Source organism: Pisolithus orientalis (assembly GCF_024613125.1).
Source record: "Pisolithus orientalis strain OTSU chromosome Unknown F5J12scaffold_73, whole genome shotgun sequence".
In the NCBI taxonomy this organism is placed as follows: domain Eukaryota; kingdom Fungi; phylum Basidiomycota; class Agaricomycetes; order Boletales; family Pisolithaceae; genus Pisolithus; species Pisolithus orientalis.
In genome coordinates, this window is record NW_026260854.1 from 53,389 (window position 1) to 72,179 (window position 18,791).

The 18,791-nt window shown below is 49.8% G+C and overlaps 5 protein-coding genes across 5 annotated transcripts; 3 read left to right on the forward strand and 2 right to left on the reverse strand.

Moving 5' to 3' along the window:
• Nucleotides 1-233: 233 nt before the first annotated feature.
• On the reverse strand, nucleotides 234-1,867 carry F5J12DRAFT_748346 (uncharacterized protein). Its single transcript, XM_051742096.1, has 8 exons — nucleotides 1,690-1,867; nucleotides 1,510-1,635; nucleotides 1,278-1,459; nucleotides 1,189-1,221; nucleotides 960-1,132; nucleotides 820-902; nucleotides 364-761; nucleotides 234-318 (listed from the first exon to the last, which is right to left on the reverse strand). Exons 3-7 carry the CDS (start codon nucleotides 1,368-1,370, stop codon nucleotides 649-651), a joined length of 495 nt encoding a protein of 164 aa, XP_051594783.1. The 5' UTR covers nucleotides 1,371-1,459; nucleotides 1,510-1,635; nucleotides 1,690-1,867; the 3' UTR covers nucleotides 234-318; nucleotides 364-648.
• On the reverse strand, nucleotides 1,303-2,148 carry F5J12DRAFT_528999 (uncharacterized protein). The gene is made up of 2 exons (XM_051739899.1): nucleotides 1,690-2,148; nucleotides 1,303-1,635 (listed from the first exon to the last, which is right to left on the reverse strand). Exons 1-2 carry the CDS (start codon nucleotides 1,976-1,978, stop codon nucleotides 1,427-1,429), a joined length of 498 nt encoding a protein of 165 aa, XP_051594784.1. The 5' UTR covers nucleotides 1,979-2,148; the 3' UTR covers nucleotides 1,303-1,426.
• Nucleotides 2,149-2,700: 552 nt separating this feature from the next.
• On the forward strand, nucleotides 2,701-4,244 carry F5J12DRAFT_930083 (uncharacterized protein; the record flags this gene model as incomplete). The annotated part of the gene is made up of 5 exons (XM_051749529.1): nucleotides 2,701-2,788; nucleotides 2,860-3,263; nucleotides 3,290-3,553; nucleotides 3,648-3,767; nucleotides 3,814-4,244. The coding sequence occupies 5 exons, from the start codon at nucleotides 2,701-2,703 to the stop codon at nucleotides 3,943-3,945; spliced, it is 1,008 nt and encodes a 335-aa protein (XP_051594785.1). The 3' UTR covers nucleotides 3,946-4,244.
• Nucleotides 4,245-8,483: 4,239 nt separating this feature from the next.
• On the forward strand, nucleotides 8,484-9,407 carry F5J12DRAFT_529246 (uncharacterized protein). Its single transcript, XM_051739900.1, has 3 exons — nucleotides 8,484-8,540; nucleotides 8,605-8,767; nucleotides 8,819-9,407. Exons 2-3 carry the CDS (start codon nucleotides 8,649-8,651, stop codon nucleotides 9,288-9,290), a joined length of 591 nt encoding a protein of 196 aa, XP_051594786.1. The 5' UTR covers nucleotides 8,484-8,540; nucleotides 8,605-8,648; the 3' UTR covers nucleotides 9,291-9,407.
• A 2,811-nt stretch (nucleotides 9,408-12,218) lies between these two features.
• F5J12DRAFT_529487 (uncharacterized protein) lies at nucleotides 12,219-12,942 on the forward strand. The gene is made up of 2 exons (XM_051739901.1): nucleotides 12,219-12,406; nucleotides 12,460-12,942. Exons 1-2 carry the CDS (start codon nucleotides 12,365-12,367, stop codon nucleotides 12,883-12,885), a joined length of 468 nt encoding a protein of 155 aa, XP_051594787.1. The 5' UTR covers nucleotides 12,219-12,364; the 3' UTR covers nucleotides 12,886-12,942.
• Nucleotides 12,943-18,791: the final 5,849 nt, after the last annotated feature.

An 18,791-nucleotide genomic window follows, 5' to 3' on the forward strand; every position in this document is an offset into this window, starting at 1 on the left:
TCAGAATGCTTCCACCACCTGCCATCACTCCACTCACATCCTATGAATGCAAGTCCAAGTGGGTGCAGGTGAACATGGTCAGTATCCTGCCACAACCTGCTATGACTCCACTCACATGCTATGAATCCCAAGCCATAGTCATATCAGTATCCACTAAGTCAGATTTTTTGCAATTTCACACACTTTCTGTTCTCAAATCAGCATATCATCCATACCACTCACTATTTTCTTACATATGGAAACCAGCATGAGAGGATATATGAAAGGATTGTTGGTCCCATCTTGCCAACCCAAGTATTCATGCATTTCTTCAATGTCCTTGCACATATCAGTACATATTTATCCTTCTGCTTTCTCACTCACTTTCTTATTGCAAATTCCAAACACAGTCCCAGGTTTGACTGCTGTGATGATATGAGGAGCTGCTGCAGTCCTTCCTCACTTAAAGCATTTGCTGTGCATGTTAGTAGGGGTGTACACTCAGCACCCTCTTTGTCCATTCCTGCAGTCATTTTCTCTGAAACTGTGCCATTCTTGAGTGATGGTTAGGATACTCACCAGTGAGTGACAGATAGTCATGTGGTGGAAACCTCAACTCATTCAACCAACCCTTGACCTTTACAAGACACTCATTCAGGTTCCTTCTTTCTACCTCTGCAGCCTTTTCCACTGCATCATCTTCATCCAAACCATCATCAATGAGCTCCAGGAAAGCATCCAAGGCCAAGGTATCTGTTTTGTTAGCAAGACAATTACAGGAACTGTGACAGAAACATTGAAATTTAACACCATCAAACAGAGCACAGTCAATATACACACCATGTCCTGTATCACATTCATCAAAAAACTTCTTTTCTGCAGCTGTGATCATCCTGTGGCTATCATTCAAAGGAATGCAAAACCTAAATCCATCACAGAAACCATGTCACTTTGGTTAGGGTGTCGGACAGAGTCCATACCATATGGCATGAATTCTCTCATCAAGCTTGGTTGTCTTGGCACGATCCATCACAAATTCCTTCATCATGTCAAACTGCTCTTCACTTCCGGCCTCAAATCCACATGAGTCATGGAATACAAAGCGCGGATTACTCTTAAAAACCAGCTCATCCCCGACGTTGTGGTAGCCGCGCTGGATACATTCAACCCTTCAATATTTGCTGCAGAATATTCATCAAGTCACCTCACCATTAGCGAACCCTTCACTACAGTAGCGTCTACCTGAATACAGCCCGACACGTTGTTAATCTCAAACATATACAATGAAACATACACACCTTTCCCCCTTCTCCATTAAAAATTTCTGGTTCATCCGTAGTATTACAGACCCTCTGCAAGATTGTTGTTTTACCTGCATTGGCTCTTCCCATGACGAGAATGCGAAAGCGTTTGATGCGATCGATGTGCTCTCTAGCTTTCGCAGGATTCAAGCGAAACCTAGAGCGTGCGGAGGCTGACACTGATCATTGCTGCTCTTAGGCTTGTCCCCTTCACAAGTACAACGCTTACCCGTGGGTACTTCTTCTGTGTGTACGGGAACAGGAGTGTCCACACTTTCTTCCGGAGAACGTGGAATCGTGGGTTGCGCCTCGATCAGTGCAGGAGCAAGACCACCCGTACTGTTTGACGGAGAACCTTGCCAAGCAACTAAGTAAACTAAAGTACACCATAAAAAACGCGAGCAACCACCTTGAGCAGGGGCGGGAGCGGGAATGTTCACGTTGTTAGGGCTAGGGCCCGCAGGAGAACCTGGCGGAGTGTTTTCGACCGCTGTGGTAACACGAACACCCCCAATATTGACTGAGGGAGAGTCAGAGGCTTCGACAAGAACCTCAGTCAGTGCAGGGACGTGAATGTCTGTACTGGCTGGGGGCTGATCTGCTCCAACGGGAGAGGGAACTTGTGGAACAGCTGCATCGCCGCCCGGAGAAGGCGGCCGCCGAATACACCACAATGCCTTGAAGCATCCAGGAGCCATGAATTGAATGAAAAGCTGAAGTTCTTGGAATGTCGCAGAAGCAATAAGCGTACGGACGAGTGGAGAGGGCGCAGAGTTGCGGACTCCTGTTGCTGATCGCTATCAAGGCGCCTATCGATAACCAAGTACGATTGGTGGCGGCTTTTTCCGACAAGAAGTGTACACGTTCTGATTCAGAAAAGTCATGCCGACACCACTATTACATTCTTCAATCTATACTGCTCGGTTGCCTTGATTAAGTTTGTCGTGGGGAAAGACAAAACTAGTCATATTAGAGGTTGCAAGAGATCATATGTAAAGTGTGTAAGCGTGGCGAACGGCGAAGGAAAAAGAGAAATTAACATGCGATATTGGCAGGGTAATGCGTAAGAAACTACAATTAGAAGCGTCTAAGGAAATCCAAAGTCAATGGGATGGATGGAGAGAATTTGGATACATCCCGTGTATCCGGTCTAAGCGGAGTGAATAGGAAAGCTGCATAGAATACGAACAGTAAGAAACATTGTAGGGAAGATCATAACACGTCGCAAGGGCCATTCACATTCGGGCAATGCCAATCTCGATAAAACCTCTCCATTTCCACGAAGACAGGCGCTCGTCCGAATTGGCCTTTGGATCCATGAAACTGCGCAGAGGAAACCACGTTCAGGCGTACTCCGTCGTTTGCGTCCGTGGGCCATGGGTGTGGAGGCCGGTGAAGCTCCAACAACACTGCCTTCGAAATGGCGGCAAGTGACGAATTGCTCGCCGACGCAGAAGGCTCAACAGCGAGCGTCGTCCTGGGTAAAAATAACGGCGTGAATCGCGCAGGTGAGAGCGAGAGTCGTTCCCGGGTGCGCTGATAATCGTTTGGTCCAGGCCGTACTTTGTTGCTCACGAAGAGATACGAAGAATTGGGAGCGCTCTGCCCTTCCCCAGTTCCCTCGTCCTTGGCGTCCCCCATCGAGCCCACGTCCTTAATACAAATGGTCGGCGCAAGCCGCATCTCCTCACCCCCAGAGCGAGTAACAATTATATCCTGTCGGTTGCTCTCGCCGTCGAAGTTACTCTTTCTGCGTCTATCTCCACGCCACGGCTCCGCAATCCCAATCTTCCCCTACCTTCCAGACAAGCTAACGCATCCATTCTACCCCGCATTCTGGCCGATGAGGTGATGCTCTCTGAGCACGCAGGCAAAGACGCGCGAAAAGCGGTGGCGAGAGCAACGACGAATCGTACTCGACAAGAGGGACTGAGTGGGATGTGCGGCGATGCGAAGATCGGGGCGGATGAGGTATTGAGACAAGTACGTTCAGAAACGACGTATACAAGGATGTAGAGGACGCAAGCGAGAGATACGGATGCAATAGCTGCACCAGTCCAGGGCGTGATGGGCTCGGAGGTGCCGTCCTCCTTCCCTTCTGCATTGGCAAGGGGGAAGGACTCGGCGAAGGAGAAGGTGGTTGCGACTCTGCACTTGGAGGGTTGTTGGGTAGTAAAGTCATACCTGCTGATGAGGACCCTACCGGAGGGTCTGGGAGTGCCGTCGATGGCACCGGCTTCGGGGAGGGTATATTTCGCAAGACTTTCGTGAAGGTCACAGGGACGCGACTGGCCCAGCAAGCTTCTGAGGGAGAGGAGGAACACGCTCAGGGGTGAATGTGATATGCCTCTCACGACGGCTGTGCAGGTACGGCAACACGAGTATGCAACATGGATCATGAGGACGTACAAATCACCGTTCAGCTCTGAGGTTCAGAACGTCCAGCTGGTCGATCGTGACAACGTGGAAGTTGTCCGCTTGTTAGAAGTCTGTTGACGACTACATTGGGTCTGAACCGCCGTGGAACTGGCAGAGCTGCTTGCGAGATTCGAAATACAAAAATGACTTCAACTCGAGTCCGCAGTGTAAAGTGACAGGCAGATGGCTCGTCGTCGATATCGTCGAGGGTACAGTGTTTGGGGATGTATGCAAGAGATCCAAGTGAAAAAAGGAGAGTAGCCAGAGGGCAGGCACCGGTGGACATTGCATAGCGAGTGCCTCTTGAAAGGAAGAGAAGCTGAGGGACTGGACCCCATTCAAGACGGAACAAGACACCGAAGCTTCATCATTAAACCCCACGCTCCACGTACCAGAATTAACGACAGGCGTTGGTCCCATTAGCCCGTGATGGATGAAGTTGGTCAAGCAGAGCTGCCGAGGGCCAGAGAATCCAGATTGAAGAGCGGTCACGTGGCATGGCGACGGAGGCTCCGTACCGGCTATTCCGGGCTGAGCTGCCCTCCCCCCCGAGTGTATACCAGACCTGGGACGGGTCGTCGCCCACTTTGGGTTAAGGGCAACTCCCATCGTTGCTAGTCCTACGGGTAGCCACCTAACTGGCTCAGGATAGGCGGCGGATGAGGCAATGGGGCAATGGAGCAATGGGGCCCCCTGATGAGAGCTTGCGCAGGCTCGAAACCGCCGCACTCTCCCTCCCCCTTACCTACCTCTATTCCTTCTGCATACGGCCCAGGGTGACTGACAGAAGTAATATGTAGATAGACGGCCCTGATACCTCCCCACCCAACTTTACCAAGCCTTCTATCGACGACTTGCCTCCTAGACATGTCTAGCTGGTGACCAGACTAACATGTCCATGCATTGACGGGATATGCCTGGCATTATGCAGGGCCACTGGCCTCGTCAGCAGTAAGGACGCATCAAAACCCATTTGACCATGCGTTCGCAATGCGGTTCGCCCAATCTGCAAGTATCAATTATTAAGGATCTACGTAAAATGCCTGGGCGGTAGAATGTCGGACCTTTGTCTTTGTGTTATCACCATGCGGCTTCAGGCGCGCGAGAGCTTTGTCGATGTTCTTATTGTTGGAGCTGGTCCTGCTGGTCTGATGTGCGGCAATGCCCTCGCTGCTGCGGGTGACATCAAGGTCAAGATCATTGACCGAAGGTATGTACGTCTAGGTTCAAAGATGGTTTACAAGTTACACCATTATATACATACGCTAACTGTTACCCAGGCCGTCAAAGATATCTGTTGGCCATGCAGATGGAATTCAACCGAGGACGATCGAGGTTCTACAAGTGAGCTCACGCTGCGCCGGTCTACCTACTGGGATTCACGAAGGTCTTCCAGAGCTACGGCCTTGCCGAACGACTGCTACGTGAGGGAAGTCAATTGCACATGGTTGTACGTCATGCAGCTTCCCCTCCGAGCGTCCTCCGTCTAGACTCTGTCAAATAGGCTTTCTACAATCCGAATCAGACTGGCGGGATTGAGGTAAATGGCGCTTATTTCTACCACAGGTGGGAGAGGGCTTACGACATCCTCGCAGTTCACGGCTCGTGGTTCTGATGTGGTACCGACTGCGCGTTTCCCATTCAAGGTGTGCTACCTGATGTGTATTGATGCGTCTAGTAAATTCCTGCGGCCCTAGATTGGGTTACACCAAGGTGCCGTAGAAAGTGCATTCATTGACTCAATGGCACACCACAACTTAAGAGTGGACCGGCCCGTTGAACCGCTAGCCATTGAATTTTCGCGAGATCAAGAACAGCTCCGTAGCTTGTCCTCGTACCCAGTCAAGGTTCACATTCCAGGTGTATGCGCTAGTAGGACCACACTTAAACTATAAATTTACAGGTAACGCTCGCACACTTGGATGCAACCACCGATGCAGACAAGTTGGAGGTTGTCCACGCTAAATACGTTGTCGGTACAGATGGTAAGCAACTCTCATAGGTACTGCGCCGTGCACTATGGCAGACATGATTGCGTTCTTTGAATTGAAGGGGCACATTCGTGGGTTCGAAAAGCATTCGGAATTACCATGGATGGGGATCAGACAAGTAACTGCTCGCTCCTGTTCCCGTCTCATATTAAATGGCCTAAAGAATATCGCATAGATGATGTATGGGGTGTGGTTGACATGGTCCCGGATACCAATTTTCCGGACATACGACACAAAGCGGTGATACATTCCATAAACGGTTCACTTATGTCCATTCCACGTGAAAATGACAAGGTACGGTTGTACGTTCAACTGTCGGAGAAGGATGTCGTGGATCCGGGAACTGGAAGGGTTAACAAAGACAAGTCGAGTCCTGAGAAAATTCTCGAGGTGAGAATGGAGCTCCCCCCTAACTCATGTTAAGTTTTTGAGTCTCGCGAAGGTTGCAAGAAAAACGCTACATCCCTTTTACATATCTCCGTTGTCAGACATAGAATGGTGGACAATGTACCTGAGTCCGTTCTCTGACACTCGCGATCGATAGTCAGTGCCTTACGATGGGTTGGATAGTCGGGCAGCGCGTAGCATCTAGATTTTCGGTCGAAGATCGTGTGTTCATTGCTGGAGATGCATGTCACACACATTCGCCTAAAGCAGGTTCGTGCAGCAGTGTGTGAGGTCGACTTGTCAGCTACTTACATATTCAAAGGCCAAGGGATGAATGCAAGCATGAACGATACTCACAACCTTGGTGCGTTTACAAATTACCTCTGCGTAAGATCAGCTTTGATCGTCGCTTCTCAGCGTGGAAACTTGTTCAGGTCCTCAGGGGGTGGGCATATCCGTCAATTCTAAGAACTGTATGCATATTAATCACTCGACGTACACGGGCCTCCTGCTTACCGTGACTTTGCAGTACGAGTCAGAGAGGAGAAAGTACGCCATAGACTTGATCGACTTCGATAAACGACTTTCAGCGTTGTTCTCCGGTAAGCCGAGGACCTCAGATAACGAAGACGGCGTATCCCATCAAGAGTTCCTCAAGTGCGTAAATTGACCTCCTGTAGAACGCTGCCTGAGCCAACGAGGTTCCTATGTACCTCTTCCACAGGGCAATCGAGACTGCCAGTGGTTTCGCGTGTGGCACAAGCGTACACTACGGTCCTTCTATGATCGTTAACGCCAAGCATCAGTATTGTGCAGAGAATCTCCTCGTTGGGCAGCGCATGCTCCCTCAAGTCTTCGTCCATGCAGCAGATGCGCGACCGGTGGACATTCACGATTTGTTACCCGCCGATACGCGGTTTAAGATCCTCGTTTTTCTCGGGTCCATGGAGGAGGAATCCAGAGTCGTAGAAATCAATGCCCTGGCTGACGAGTTGAGTTCGCCCACTGGGCTCTTGCGGAAATATTCGATGGGTGGCCGGACTTCTTCGCCCATGTTTGACCTCATAACCATCGTGGCGGGTAAGAAAGAGAAGTTTAATTACCTGCGTGTTCCTCTGGTTTTTCGGCCTCATTGGTCCAAGTGAGTTCTAAGATAATTTCACTGGAGTGTAAGACTTATATGTATGTTTACCTTCAGAGTCTTGCTCGATGATACCGATGTCACTGGGAGAAAGGGAGGTGGTGCCTACGAGAGGTTTGGCATCAGTTCCAAGTCGGTTACCTTTGTGATTGTGAGACCAGATGGATATGTTGGGATGGTGGCACCGGCTGCTGCTATGGGGGACGTGCATAAATACTTTGCATCGTTCTTGCTTCCCCGTCACTGGGTTTCGAGACTTTGATTTGATGATATTGGGTTGTTATAGGTGTCGTGTATTTCCGGATGTTCTATAGGCAACGATGATTAGCTGTAAGAATATAAGTCCGTGAGTAGTGAAACTGTAATCTGCATAAACCAGACCCTACCTAGCGTTTCGTGTGCCACGTGGGAGTCCCGCCGAGTAACTCAACACGTTCCCGCCGCTCGTCCCACCAACCTGTCTGGTCGACCATGCCAGAAACTCTGCGCGGAGCTCACACAACGCGCGAATACTTACCCTCGTGCGATGTGGACCATATTGTTGATGTTGCGTTGTACCTCCGCCGAGTCGCTTCGGATATTGGTGGACGAGCTCGAATTCGCTGATGCTGTTTGTGCGTTCATAGAGGCGCAAAAGAGGAAAACCGTGGGACTCCGCAGCGAATCTATCGATACGGAACGGCAAGGACTTCGACTGCCACCGGGCACCACGCTCGCGACATGTCGTGTATCAGGATAACTTTCCCGAATGTCGCATCTTTGATATATCCTGAGCCACCTGAACTCCACTCTACCCTGCTCCCCTTCAGTCACTTTCGTACGACAGGACAGGGAATTGATCCTGTCGTCCTGGGGATTCCAACGTTCGTATATTCCCACCCAGCTGTCGTTCGTTGTCAATGTCAAGTCGTGAAAATTTCCAGCGATATGGTTAAGTGGACGAGAGGTCGAATTACAAAGTACACTGTGACTGTCGCCTGCTGCGCCATCGCCGTTCTGCTCACTGCATTCCCCACCTTGCTCGGACGGCCACGTGTATACTTACAGGTGTTCTCCGTCGTCATTTTCTCTCCGCCGAAAGACCAAAACGTATTCCCGGTTACTTACAACAGCAGACCCATTTTCTTTCTGGAAAAGCACACGTACACGAGCGATGGCCTCCTAATCGTCAACCCCAACGGTCCACACCCGATTTTTGAGCTTATGCAAAATGCGGAGGCATCGTGGAATTCCAAGCTTGCAGGTGCAAGTAAGACTTTGGCAGAGGCCGTCATGGAGTGTAGACAGCGCTACAAGCGCGCATCCGCTGGGATTCGATAAGTGGTAAGAAAATAATGGATATGTGGTTGTCAGCTTCGGGTTGATGGTTCTTTGGTCTTCTGTGTAGGTGGGAGTACGTGATCAAGCACAACGACCAACTTCCGGACGAGTATGACGAGATTTATCGTGACCTCGAGCCGTATCGGGGACCCCCGTAAGAAAATCACTGCAAGCTACGGGAACGAGCTGCTGTATATATGCGTTGTGCACTATTCTCGCAATGGTCTGAGGTGGGTTCCGTGACGGTTTGTTTAAAGAACCAGGTGACAAAGACCGTTTAGACCACCAATCTACTTGTTCTCTGATACAGAGGAAGAACTAAAATATCTGGAAGACAAAGGCCTACGCAAGGCACGCATCGATCTCTTGGCGTCGTTGGGGAGGTTTGTCGAGGTCGCCGAGGTTCACCTTCTTAGCCTTGGACAGCCGTACGATGCTATCCGAACTCTCCTTGAGCACCAAGACAACCATCCCGGCGCGATGCAACGTGCTGCGGATATTGCCCTAGATACTCTACGGCGGGAGTGTTCCTTTGATACGGCGGTCCACGACATCCTGCGGAGCAAGGAATCCGATTCTCATAAGGTACTGAACTGCATAAAAGACGTTCCGCTTGCGCCTTTGAAGCTCACAGACAGCAGAGAAGTAGATTCAGTAGAATGCAGCAAGGTGCAAAGGCTGGCAGTATTCCCTAGATCCACTTATTCCGTACAGTCCAGAAATCTCCGTCTGCTAAGGAGATCTATCCACTAGGAGAGGATTTCTCTGACCAGAAAGAAAATGCCATGGCACTCATGGCATTCGACGTCTTCTACTCACGGATGCTAACACTTTACTCCGTACACCCTTCAAATTTTGGTAAATTCCTGAGGCACTTTGAAAGATATGTTCGCCTTTTAATTTCCATTGTGTCTGGCGACATTCCTTTTCGGGCTACCGACTCTCAAGTGCGGAAAGTCCTCGGCATCGTTCTATCGTCCGTCATCACTATTCGATCACAGCGGGGACATTTCTACGCAGGAGTTTCACACAGAATTGACATTTGTCAGCAGACGTTGACCTGTTGAATGCCCGGTTGAAAGAACATCTACGCCAAAAAGTCGTTGGAGAAAACAACGTTGGACTTCCTCGCCTCGATGCCCGTTCGCCGTTGTGCACGATCGTCGCTGCCACACAACGCACTGTAATCATCAACATTTGCGGAGAACGTCGTTAAATGCAGCATTGTACAACATGAAGGTCAACCTGCGTCTGCAACAAATACACATTTTAGACTTGATGTTTGCCGTTGTAGGAGGATATAAAGACTGGCACTCCAAATGAATATGGCTGCAACGACCTCAGCCAACCGTTGCCGTTCACCTACTTCACCCAGCATGACAGCCGGGTTACGTCGCCTGTATGCAGCTTTATACTGTCCAATTTATGTTGAAGGTTCCATCGCCAACCTCGACTAGAACTCCATCCGGAATGCTGCGGAATGCATCAGCGTTGCTCGGAAATGGATTCAAAAGACAATTGAATACCTGGAGCCTACTGGTGATCCGGCAAACGATGGCGACTATTTGATGAACACCATTCGTCTTACTCGTCTCCATAAGGCGCTTGGTGGAGAATTTCAGCTACAGGAATGTCTTGCGGAGTGAACGTTGTCCTATATCCTATCGCACAGAAGATTAGACAGCGGTCGGAGATGATGACGGGTAGTGCCGCGCGCGCTGAGTACTTCCGGGGAAAGATTCCTACATGACTACAAGTACAGATACAAGGGGCATGCAAGAGTCGTAGCAGTACGTAGTTGCAATTGCGCATTCAGCTTTTACGGGTGTTACCTCATGTCTTGAGTCCCAACGTTTCACTGAACTCGGGGTGGGCATGCCTCCCCAACATCACATTGTACAACCTACTCGCCACACATACATGGTCGCACAAGTTACCAATACCGAAGCCCACAAACTGATCATCCATCTCATCGACATTTTGAGTTCCCCATATGCTGGGATCCTGTCCAAGACTGACCACTGCCAGGAACTTGTACTTCTCAATTGCCTCACATGCTGGACTCATAGTTTTTTAGCCACTAACATCAGTCCATATTCACTAATCTACATGCCAGTACAGAAATATTGCAGGAAAATGACACATGAACATTCGGTACAATCCCTTCACACGCGAACTGCTTTCGCAACATACCTATGGAAAATCAGAAGATCAGTAAATGGGTTTGATGACAAGATGGTAAAACATACGGCTCTTCCAAGTAGCTGATTTCCTCCGGGGTCAACGTGAATTCCCTGATGACGCTCTCCTGAACACGGGAAACGGAGTTTGCGCCGACGATGGGGCTCGTCACCTTAGCCTGGCTCCACGCCAGGGCGACCTGCGACATCTTCCATCCTTTCTTTTGCGCGAGCTCGTTGACGCGGTTGACGATCGCCGTATCGGCATCCGAGTATACCATTTTGAAGGGGGTTTGCTCGAGCGCTTTGCTTCTCGTCGTTCTAGCACCAGGAAGACGCGCGAGGGCGCCAGCCGCAAGTGGTGACCACGGGATGAGACCGATTCCATGGTACTTGCAGTACGCGTGCATTTCACGCTCCTTGTATGATACGGTACAATGAGTACCGCCGCTCGACATACAGCGAATCACATACCCCCTCCCGGTACAGCAGAGAATGCTCGTCTTGCATGCTGACAAACTTGGTCCAGCCGTGCTTCTCGGCGACTTCGTTTAGAAGCGCAAATTGCCAGCAGCGCATGGAGCTGGCCCCGATGTAGCGAGCCTTTCCGCTCTGGACGATATCGTGTAGTGCTTTCATTGTTTCTTCTGGGGGTACTTCGGGGTCGAAGCGGTGGATCTGCAGGAGATCGATGTACGAGGTACCGAGGCGTTCGAGGCATCCTTCAACGGCGTTGAAGATGGCAGTCCGTGAGAGACCACCCTGGTTGACGTAGCGCCGCTGTTTTGACAGATCTGGAATGAGGTAGGTGTGGACGCCAGGGTCCTCGGACACGAGGCTGAATACCTTCGTGGCAAGGACGACCTGGGAACGAGGAATGTTGTACTGGACAACAAGCCGTGAGTAACAGAGTTTCGCGTGGCGCCATGCCAGTGCCATACCTTCTTGATGAAAGTCCCAAGGACGCGCTCGGACTCGCCATTGGAGTACACATTTGCGGTATCAAACGTGTTGATACCTTGATCCCAGGCCGCTTTCAAGATCTCAAGAGACGCGTCCTCGTTAAGAATCCAAGGCTGGAGTGGAGGTGATAAGAGAAGTAGTTTCTTCAAGTAATATGCTAACGTTTTACGCACGCCCCATTGCTCTTCAGATCCGAAGGACATGCAGCCCATCTGCATAGGAATCGTACGTCAGACCAGCAAACCGATGAGTGGTAGATGGATGTCGATGTACTGACGATAGGAACTGAGACTCTGAGGCCCGACTTGCCGAGCTGGCGGTACTCTACATTGGAGTTTGCCATGGCGGTCGTGGTGGTGGTGTTGGTTAATACGGTGGAAGGGGATGTGGGTGAACGTGCTTATGTACTGCCCAGAAGCCATACCACATATTGTATGAAGTGCCGTACAGCAACTGGCCAGAAGACTACCCTACTTGGGAGTATTATCAGATTCGTTAATTCGAGGAAATCGAACGAACTGGCTCACGAGAAAGCTTTGGGATCATTGAGTCGACATCAGCGGTTAGTTCTATGGGCTAATCCATCAAACCTTCTTGCAGGGCCGTGGCTAGATCATTAGTAAACCACCCTCAGCCCACGCGTTGTCCGTGATGCGCGTCGGAGTCTATGAATAGCGCAGCATAATGACTATCATGAAGGATTCTCCCAGGTTCATCGATGTTTTGGTTGTTGTTTCATCTCCACTGCATGCTCAACGTTGACTAATGATAAGTAACAGTCTGTCGCTGCGCTTCATCTCGTGAGCCTGACTCGTACAGTACGACTCATTTCCTTCGTTCTCATTCCTATATCTGATGTTACCGTCTTATATACGAGGAAAAGGGGATCGTTCAATCATTGGGCCTATTTGTGTATGCTTGCCACGGTGATCATGTGGGGGTTCTGGTCCCTGTGTTGGAGGTTTCCTACCTTCGAAACCGGAGCAAGCATAAGAGACCGCGGTGTAGGATATGTAGTTGCAATCCACACATGCATTAGGTCACTTTTTCATTGCGGTTCAGGGTTGCCTGGGAGGCGGCTTCAAACCTCAGGCTTCTGCTTCGGTATCTATGTGGATTTCTGCGAACTCGAAGGCTGGCTCCTGGTTTTGGCGGCCATGATCCTCCCTCACCTTCAATACCCTAGGGTCTTACAGAACTTATAAGACAAGTTGTCCGCAAACCTTGTCTGCCCATTCGATAAAACACATCGATCCGAAAGGGATCTTGTCAGGCATCCCCACGCAAATTCTTGTCTCTGGATTCTACCGTTTTCATTTTTACCCACACCCTGCACCTCCCTTACCCTGCATCACAATACACGTTTTCTTTTTCGGGTGCCAGAGTTGTGTGCAGCTGATGAGATCACCAGGTTCGTCAGCACGCTCCGTCCTCCGCGCTCGTGAAGACGCTTTGCCATCTCCCTGTGGCCTCATGACCCTCATAACTATCCTATCTACAATGATCCCTTTCATGGTCCACGTCAACATACAGCTTGTCCGACGCCGCTGAACACTTCAGAAGATGCGTAGCAACCCCATCATATTCACTGTCCAATGCAGTCATGAAACTGTTTTCTCTACTTCTTCCCCATCACCACGAAATCTTTGGATGCCATGCCCTGTTCTCTATCTTGGTGACCCTAGCGAGGATCCGCTTCATTTGTCAAATCTTCAGTTGAGGCATGCAGCAAAATGATTTAGGCTGTCCGCGCTGCAAGATTTTGTTGCCCGCCGCGAGCAAATCGCTCAATAATTTGTTTGATTCTTGTGGAATGCTCCCGATTAAGCCCTTCATAATAAATAACCATGTTGGCAACACCCAAAATTCCAATCACAACCTGATGCTATGGATGGCAATCCTGACCAACTGACCCGTTCGACTGACATGAGGACCTCATACGTGGTACTGCGCAGAATCATTTCTCTGCATCTGCAGTGCGAGGGTTATATCGGTCTTCTGAAGGATTAATGGCTCCAAGGACTTACCTCGAAGCTTTCCTCACGCGCCTTCGTTGACCCCATGGTAAAATTAACCTTTCGTCGAGTAGTGAGATGCGAGGGTGGGCATATGACAAGAGGTGATACGTACAAGTGTGCGGCTTAATCCACTAGATGTTTTCAACCTGGGATTTGAGGGTGCACTTGGAACCTGGTATGGTTCTCCCGCGTCAGTGCTGCTCACGAATCGACGGACGTTGAGGCTAGCGAGAAGCATATTGCAGTACAGCGTGCACAGCGGGAAATAGAACCCGCTAAACACTAGGTCTTGCGGGAGTGTTACCAACTGGATATTGTCGTTGGTGGAACTATTGTGCGAAGAACACGAGCACTTACTAGTATAACCGCGAGCAACCCAAAGAGAGCCGTCCAGATTCCAGTGTTAACAGAGACGATGATCAGCCGAAGGAGCATGCGATCTGTCCTGAAGAACACCTCAACACGTAGAAAAATAGCAGGGTAAAGATACCTACCTCCCGCTGAAACCAGTACGTCCCATAGCGAGGAGCACGCACAACATGATTGCAATGGTAATGTCAACTGCTGCTGCAGTTCCATTGGACGCATTGGCGACTGTCTGAAAGCGATTTCGTGAGTGTGTTGAGAAAATGAGCTATGGATATGCTCCATACTGTAAGAAGGGGTCCAGATACAGCTTCAATGGCTGGGGTGATCAATCCTTTCACTGTGTAATCTGATGGTGTCAACGATCAGATTATTCTGAACGCATCGTGATCGTGAAGCTCACTAACAAATGCTCAGAACTGTAACATCGCGGGAGTTAACCAAGTAGGTGCAGTGAAGGAAAGTTGTGCATACCCGGTTGGGCAGTGACAAAGGGCATCAAAATGAGTGGAATAATCCACTTGAAATGGCCCGTGCTCACTGAATAAGGATATTTGTCAACGCAGCAGATAACTGGCTGTGCCAGTACGTACATGACCATATCCTCCATATGAAGAAAGATTGGACAACGAAAGAAACCAACGACTATAATTATGTAATAAGATCGCTCCACTCGTCCATGGAACAATCAAGTACTCACTGTAACCACCGTAGCCAACAACAAAGGACTAAGGCAGTACGTTAGCACTTTCCAGGCGAAAAAGAAGACAACTTGATGGTTGATACGCACGGGTGCATCACCGCGAGGTTGGCAAAATCCCCATAGTACTGAACAAGATATGACCACACTGCACGGAATTTCAGGTGAGATCTCATTTCAACACCACCCAGGCGGACTTACGGCCAGCACAAGCCAAGAACTGGTGTAGCGTGTCTAGTAATAGCACGACAGCAACCTACCGACCGTATGCTCAACTATCAATAGAAAATCTGAAAGATCGATCAGACGAACCAGTAATTTCAGTGGTGTCCGGTCTTTCGGATACCTATTGCAATGCCAGACGATCCAAGTAGTCAGTAGACATAACCAACTCATACAAGGAGTACATACTGCACATAGTAGATGAAGCTAAACATACAGGGATCAGTGAATGAAATCGATTCGATTCGTGCAGGTAGCAAGCAGTACATACGTTTGCAGGATGCTGACACCGTAAAGTATCAACGAAGCGAATGTCCCCGCAAGCAGCGAACCCCAGCTGAGGCTAAGGTCGATACTGGCCGTTGGAACAGCGGTGGACATCTTGACGAGGGGAAAGTGGAAAGCAGGGAAGCGACGTGTCGGGCAGTCCCGTGCTAGGGTCTTATCCGCATTCGAAACATCTCCGATTTATGTACAGCATCAGTGGTATCGAGCTAATGCAGCTACCACTTCTGGCAATATGTCCATCGCTGTCCAACATAGCCTCGACTACTGATCATGGGAAATCCTGATACTGACTTACATACCTCATTCCAAATATTCTCGTCATTCCCTTCCGGGAATAGCGGGATGTCGCAGTCCTGTACCTCAAACTGGTCACTAGAAGGATTGCACAGGCCTTGATGCCATAGGAAGCACGAGCACGACTCGTTCACGGGCCAAACAGCTTGACACTTTTCGAGAATCACTTGGTGGCATATGGGCGCGATACCCAAATGTCACACGCACCATTGCCGGCACGGAACTGCAAACCGAACAGTTTAGTCGACTCCCCCTTGAAAAGGCTCGTACATGTAGTACACGGCCTAAACGGCTCAAGCGACATCTGCAAAACTACCCGAGGGAGTGAGCAGGTTATACCTGCCTCCGTTTGGAAGTGACTTGTCGTAAGACTCGCTAAGACACTTGTTGGCCAATGAGAGAGCTCGCTCAAGTGCGGAAGAGCTGTTAACAGCCGCGTCGCGTAGCTGTTTCCCAGATGGACATACGCAACCAGAATGGGATACTCGAACCCCCCGAATGATACCCACGACACGGCGCCTCGAACTAGAATGGCTTTGGAAGGCTCACCTGCATCTGCTCCCCAACGGCAGGCTTCTTTCCGATGATATGATCAATCTCCTTCAAAATCGTAGACTAGTGGCTCGGTTTCCGAATCTTGATCCGAAGGTAAGGCCCGGTGCTGCATTTGGTCCACAAACTCGCTTATCGTCATGTTCCCTTCCACAGTTGATGGCATCAATCGATTGAATTGTCTGCCGGCGAGGTCCTACATAATGTTGTGGGTGAATGCTGTGTGCGGGCGCAACTCGCCGCGATGGTGAACCGCATTGAATCGAAGTGGCTAAGCGAGCCAATTCGATTCTATTTTTCGGATGACGTAACAAGGTGAGTTCAGGAAAGTTCGCGAGGTGACAAAGCCCTAGGTGCCATCTATCGATGCGGCAGCCAGGACTGGCAGTTCATCAAGCCAGAAACCGTGCAATCTGCTGTTGGTGAGGTCCAGCATGTCTTGCACCATGTATATCTCATTTGCCTTCTCCGTGGCTGGGACCCTCACACTTTGAGTGTACGGATGGAAGTTTCATGACGTGCTCAAGGTCCTCGTTTAAATTTGGTGCGGTGTGAACTGTGCGCATTGCGGGCAGGCCTCAGCGTGATCACCCTCGCATGTAACCTCGTCCATCTAGTGGTACTAAATAACCTTGTGTGGCTCATGTACGTACTTGAGCATCTGCTGGATTTCATACTGTGGCCTACCTTGGCACTTGTTGACATGCATGGAAACTATCCTCGTTACGCTTCTCCTTTCACGGAGTCTTAAGTCTGTTTATTCGATGCTTGTCCCCTCGCAGCGGTTTGGATGAGCCCACTGCATAATGACTCGCTAGTAGGTATAAACAAGACATGACCAACGACATAGATACTTCAAGCTGTGGCCTTCAGGACTGCGGACGAGGCTTGCAACGCCCTTGGGACGGTGTGGCACAGACTTCCTAAATCCCACTTCGGACAGACATCGCGGGGTGAACAAAGTGTGTCGAACTGCCACTTCGGGAGGTACACTTCGATCCACCTTGAACTGAGTTTGGCTCGACAGCAACACCATTACTACTGACAGCCAGTCGTACGTTTCAACATAATGATACATGCACAGGTAATCGTGGCCCCAACTCTTCTTGACCTTGAACCACAGGCTGCAGACTCGACGCGACTTTATCAATAACCCTTACGCCTGTGTCTTTGAACTCGAACCGGCGAACCAAAGTAAGGAGGATAACCTTGAATTGAAGTATAGCTTCGGATCTTGTCAGTAACGTCACCCTGAGATGATGTGTTGGTTTGTCGCACCAAATTTGTACCCTATACAGATTCGAGGGCCATCGCTGAAGGTCAGCATACGCGACCACCCTGTGGAACAAAGATCCTTTGGTGGCAAATCGCCCATCCACCGATCAGGGCGAAACTTCTTGCCGTCACCCCAAACGGAGCACATCGTATTGATAGTTGTGATGGGAATGATTACTGTCTATATGCAGTGGGATCACGATGCCAGTCTTCACGCCAAACTTTATCAAGGAGCGTACCTGCCCGGCGGCTATCGGAATTGAGGATAATTCCTGTCCTTGTTTCCCAGTGATAGGATGGCGCAGGGGCAGTACATCTTCCTTCGACGAAATTCGTTCCATGTATGGCAATGCAGGGTGCAGCCGGAGACTACGATGAGTGAGCATGGGTCACGTTAACGGAAGTGACGCTAAACTTACACTTCCCGAGTCACAGCATCAAGGTACGGGAGTTGCGTTTGCAAGTCATCATATGATGGTGAGCCATGATAAGCCATAACTTCCTCTCTTAGGCGTGTTTGAACGTGTGGGTTGAGAGCGAGTTCCCATATTGCGTAGGCGAGGGACTGTGCCGTCGTTTCTGATCCTGCCATGCTAGAAAACTATCGGTAAGCATAGGCTGCGAGAGAGCAAGATGGGTCGCACATGAACATACTAATCTGCGATGTTCCGAAAGAAAGTTAGCAGGTCAAATCAGCCTCAATGTCGTGAAACCTTACATGATCCATAAGTTCGTCCGTCCCAATTGACCCAGCTTCGTGAGCAGAGACTGAGAGAATCAGGAATCACACTCATGTGGGAACAACTAAAGAGTACTGACTCAATCTTGCGAGAAGATCATTGTCTCTGATTCTCAAGTCCGTATTTGCATTGCGGCGAAGGAGTTCCTTTGCTACACCCTCATGGATTGTTTTACGGACATCACCTTGAACACGAAGTGCCTTCAGCGGCAGACTATTGAATATTGGGAAACGGCGGAGCATCATCACGGCCTGGGTCGTGTCAGCTTGAAAGGGACAAATGGATGGCAAAAAAAAAAAATACCATGGGGCCCACTCGAGACACCCCCATAGCTGCCATAGTCCTCCAGACCCCTAGGATTTTCTGAGCATCACCATTGCGTCCACCACCAAAATCATGTCCGAATCCAAGACGGCCGATCGCTTCCAATCTATATGACTCAATTAGTATTGTGGCTAGAGTGATACTTGCGATAGGGAAATCACGTCGCTTGATTAACCCAGTCAACGGTGCTCACGACGGTTGAGCCACCGTGCTCTAAAAGATGCATTTCGAGGTTGTCCGCAAGCTGTTTGCGGATCAGCCAAGAAGGAATGGTATATGACCTAAACGTACTTTTTCTGCAGCTCCATATGTATCGGCGGTACCACTTCGCA

Coding starts and splice junctions, on each gene's coding strand:
- F5J12DRAFT_748346 (XM_051742096.1), bottom strand. CDS start 1,370: ATGGGAAGAGCCAATGCAGGTAAAACAACAATCTTGCAGAGGGTCTGT. Junction 903..959: donor GAGAGAATTCATGCCATATG/GTATGGACTCTG, acceptor TGATGGATTTAG/GTTTTGCATTCCTTTGAATG. Junction 762..819: donor TGAATGTGATACAGGACATG/GTGTGTATATTG, acceptor TTTCTGTCACAG/TTCCTGTAATTGTCTTGCTA.
- F5J12DRAFT_528999 (XM_051739899.1), bottom strand. CDS start 1,978: ATGGCTCCTGGATGCTTCAAGGCATTGTGGTGTATTCGGCGGCCGCCT. Junction 1,636..1,689: donor CGCTCCCGCCCCTGCTCAAG/GTGGTTGCTCGC, acceptor TTGCTTGGCAAG/GTTCTCCGTCAAACAGTACG.
- F5J12DRAFT_529246 (XM_051739900.1), top strand. CDS start 8,649: ATGACGAGATTTATCGTGACCTCGAGCCGTATCGGGGACCCCCGTAAG. Junction 8,768..8,818: donor TATTCTCGCAATGGTCTGAG/GTGGGTTCCGTG, acceptor AAGACCGTTTAG/ACCACCAATCTACTTGTTCT.
- F5J12DRAFT_529487 (XM_051739901.1), top strand. CDS start 12,365: ATGACTATCATGAAGGATTCTCCCAGGTTCATCGATGTTTTG. Junction 12,407..12,459: donor CCAGGTTCATCGATGTTTTG/GTTGTTGTTTCA, acceptor GATAAGTAACAG/TCTGTCGCTGCGCTTCATCT.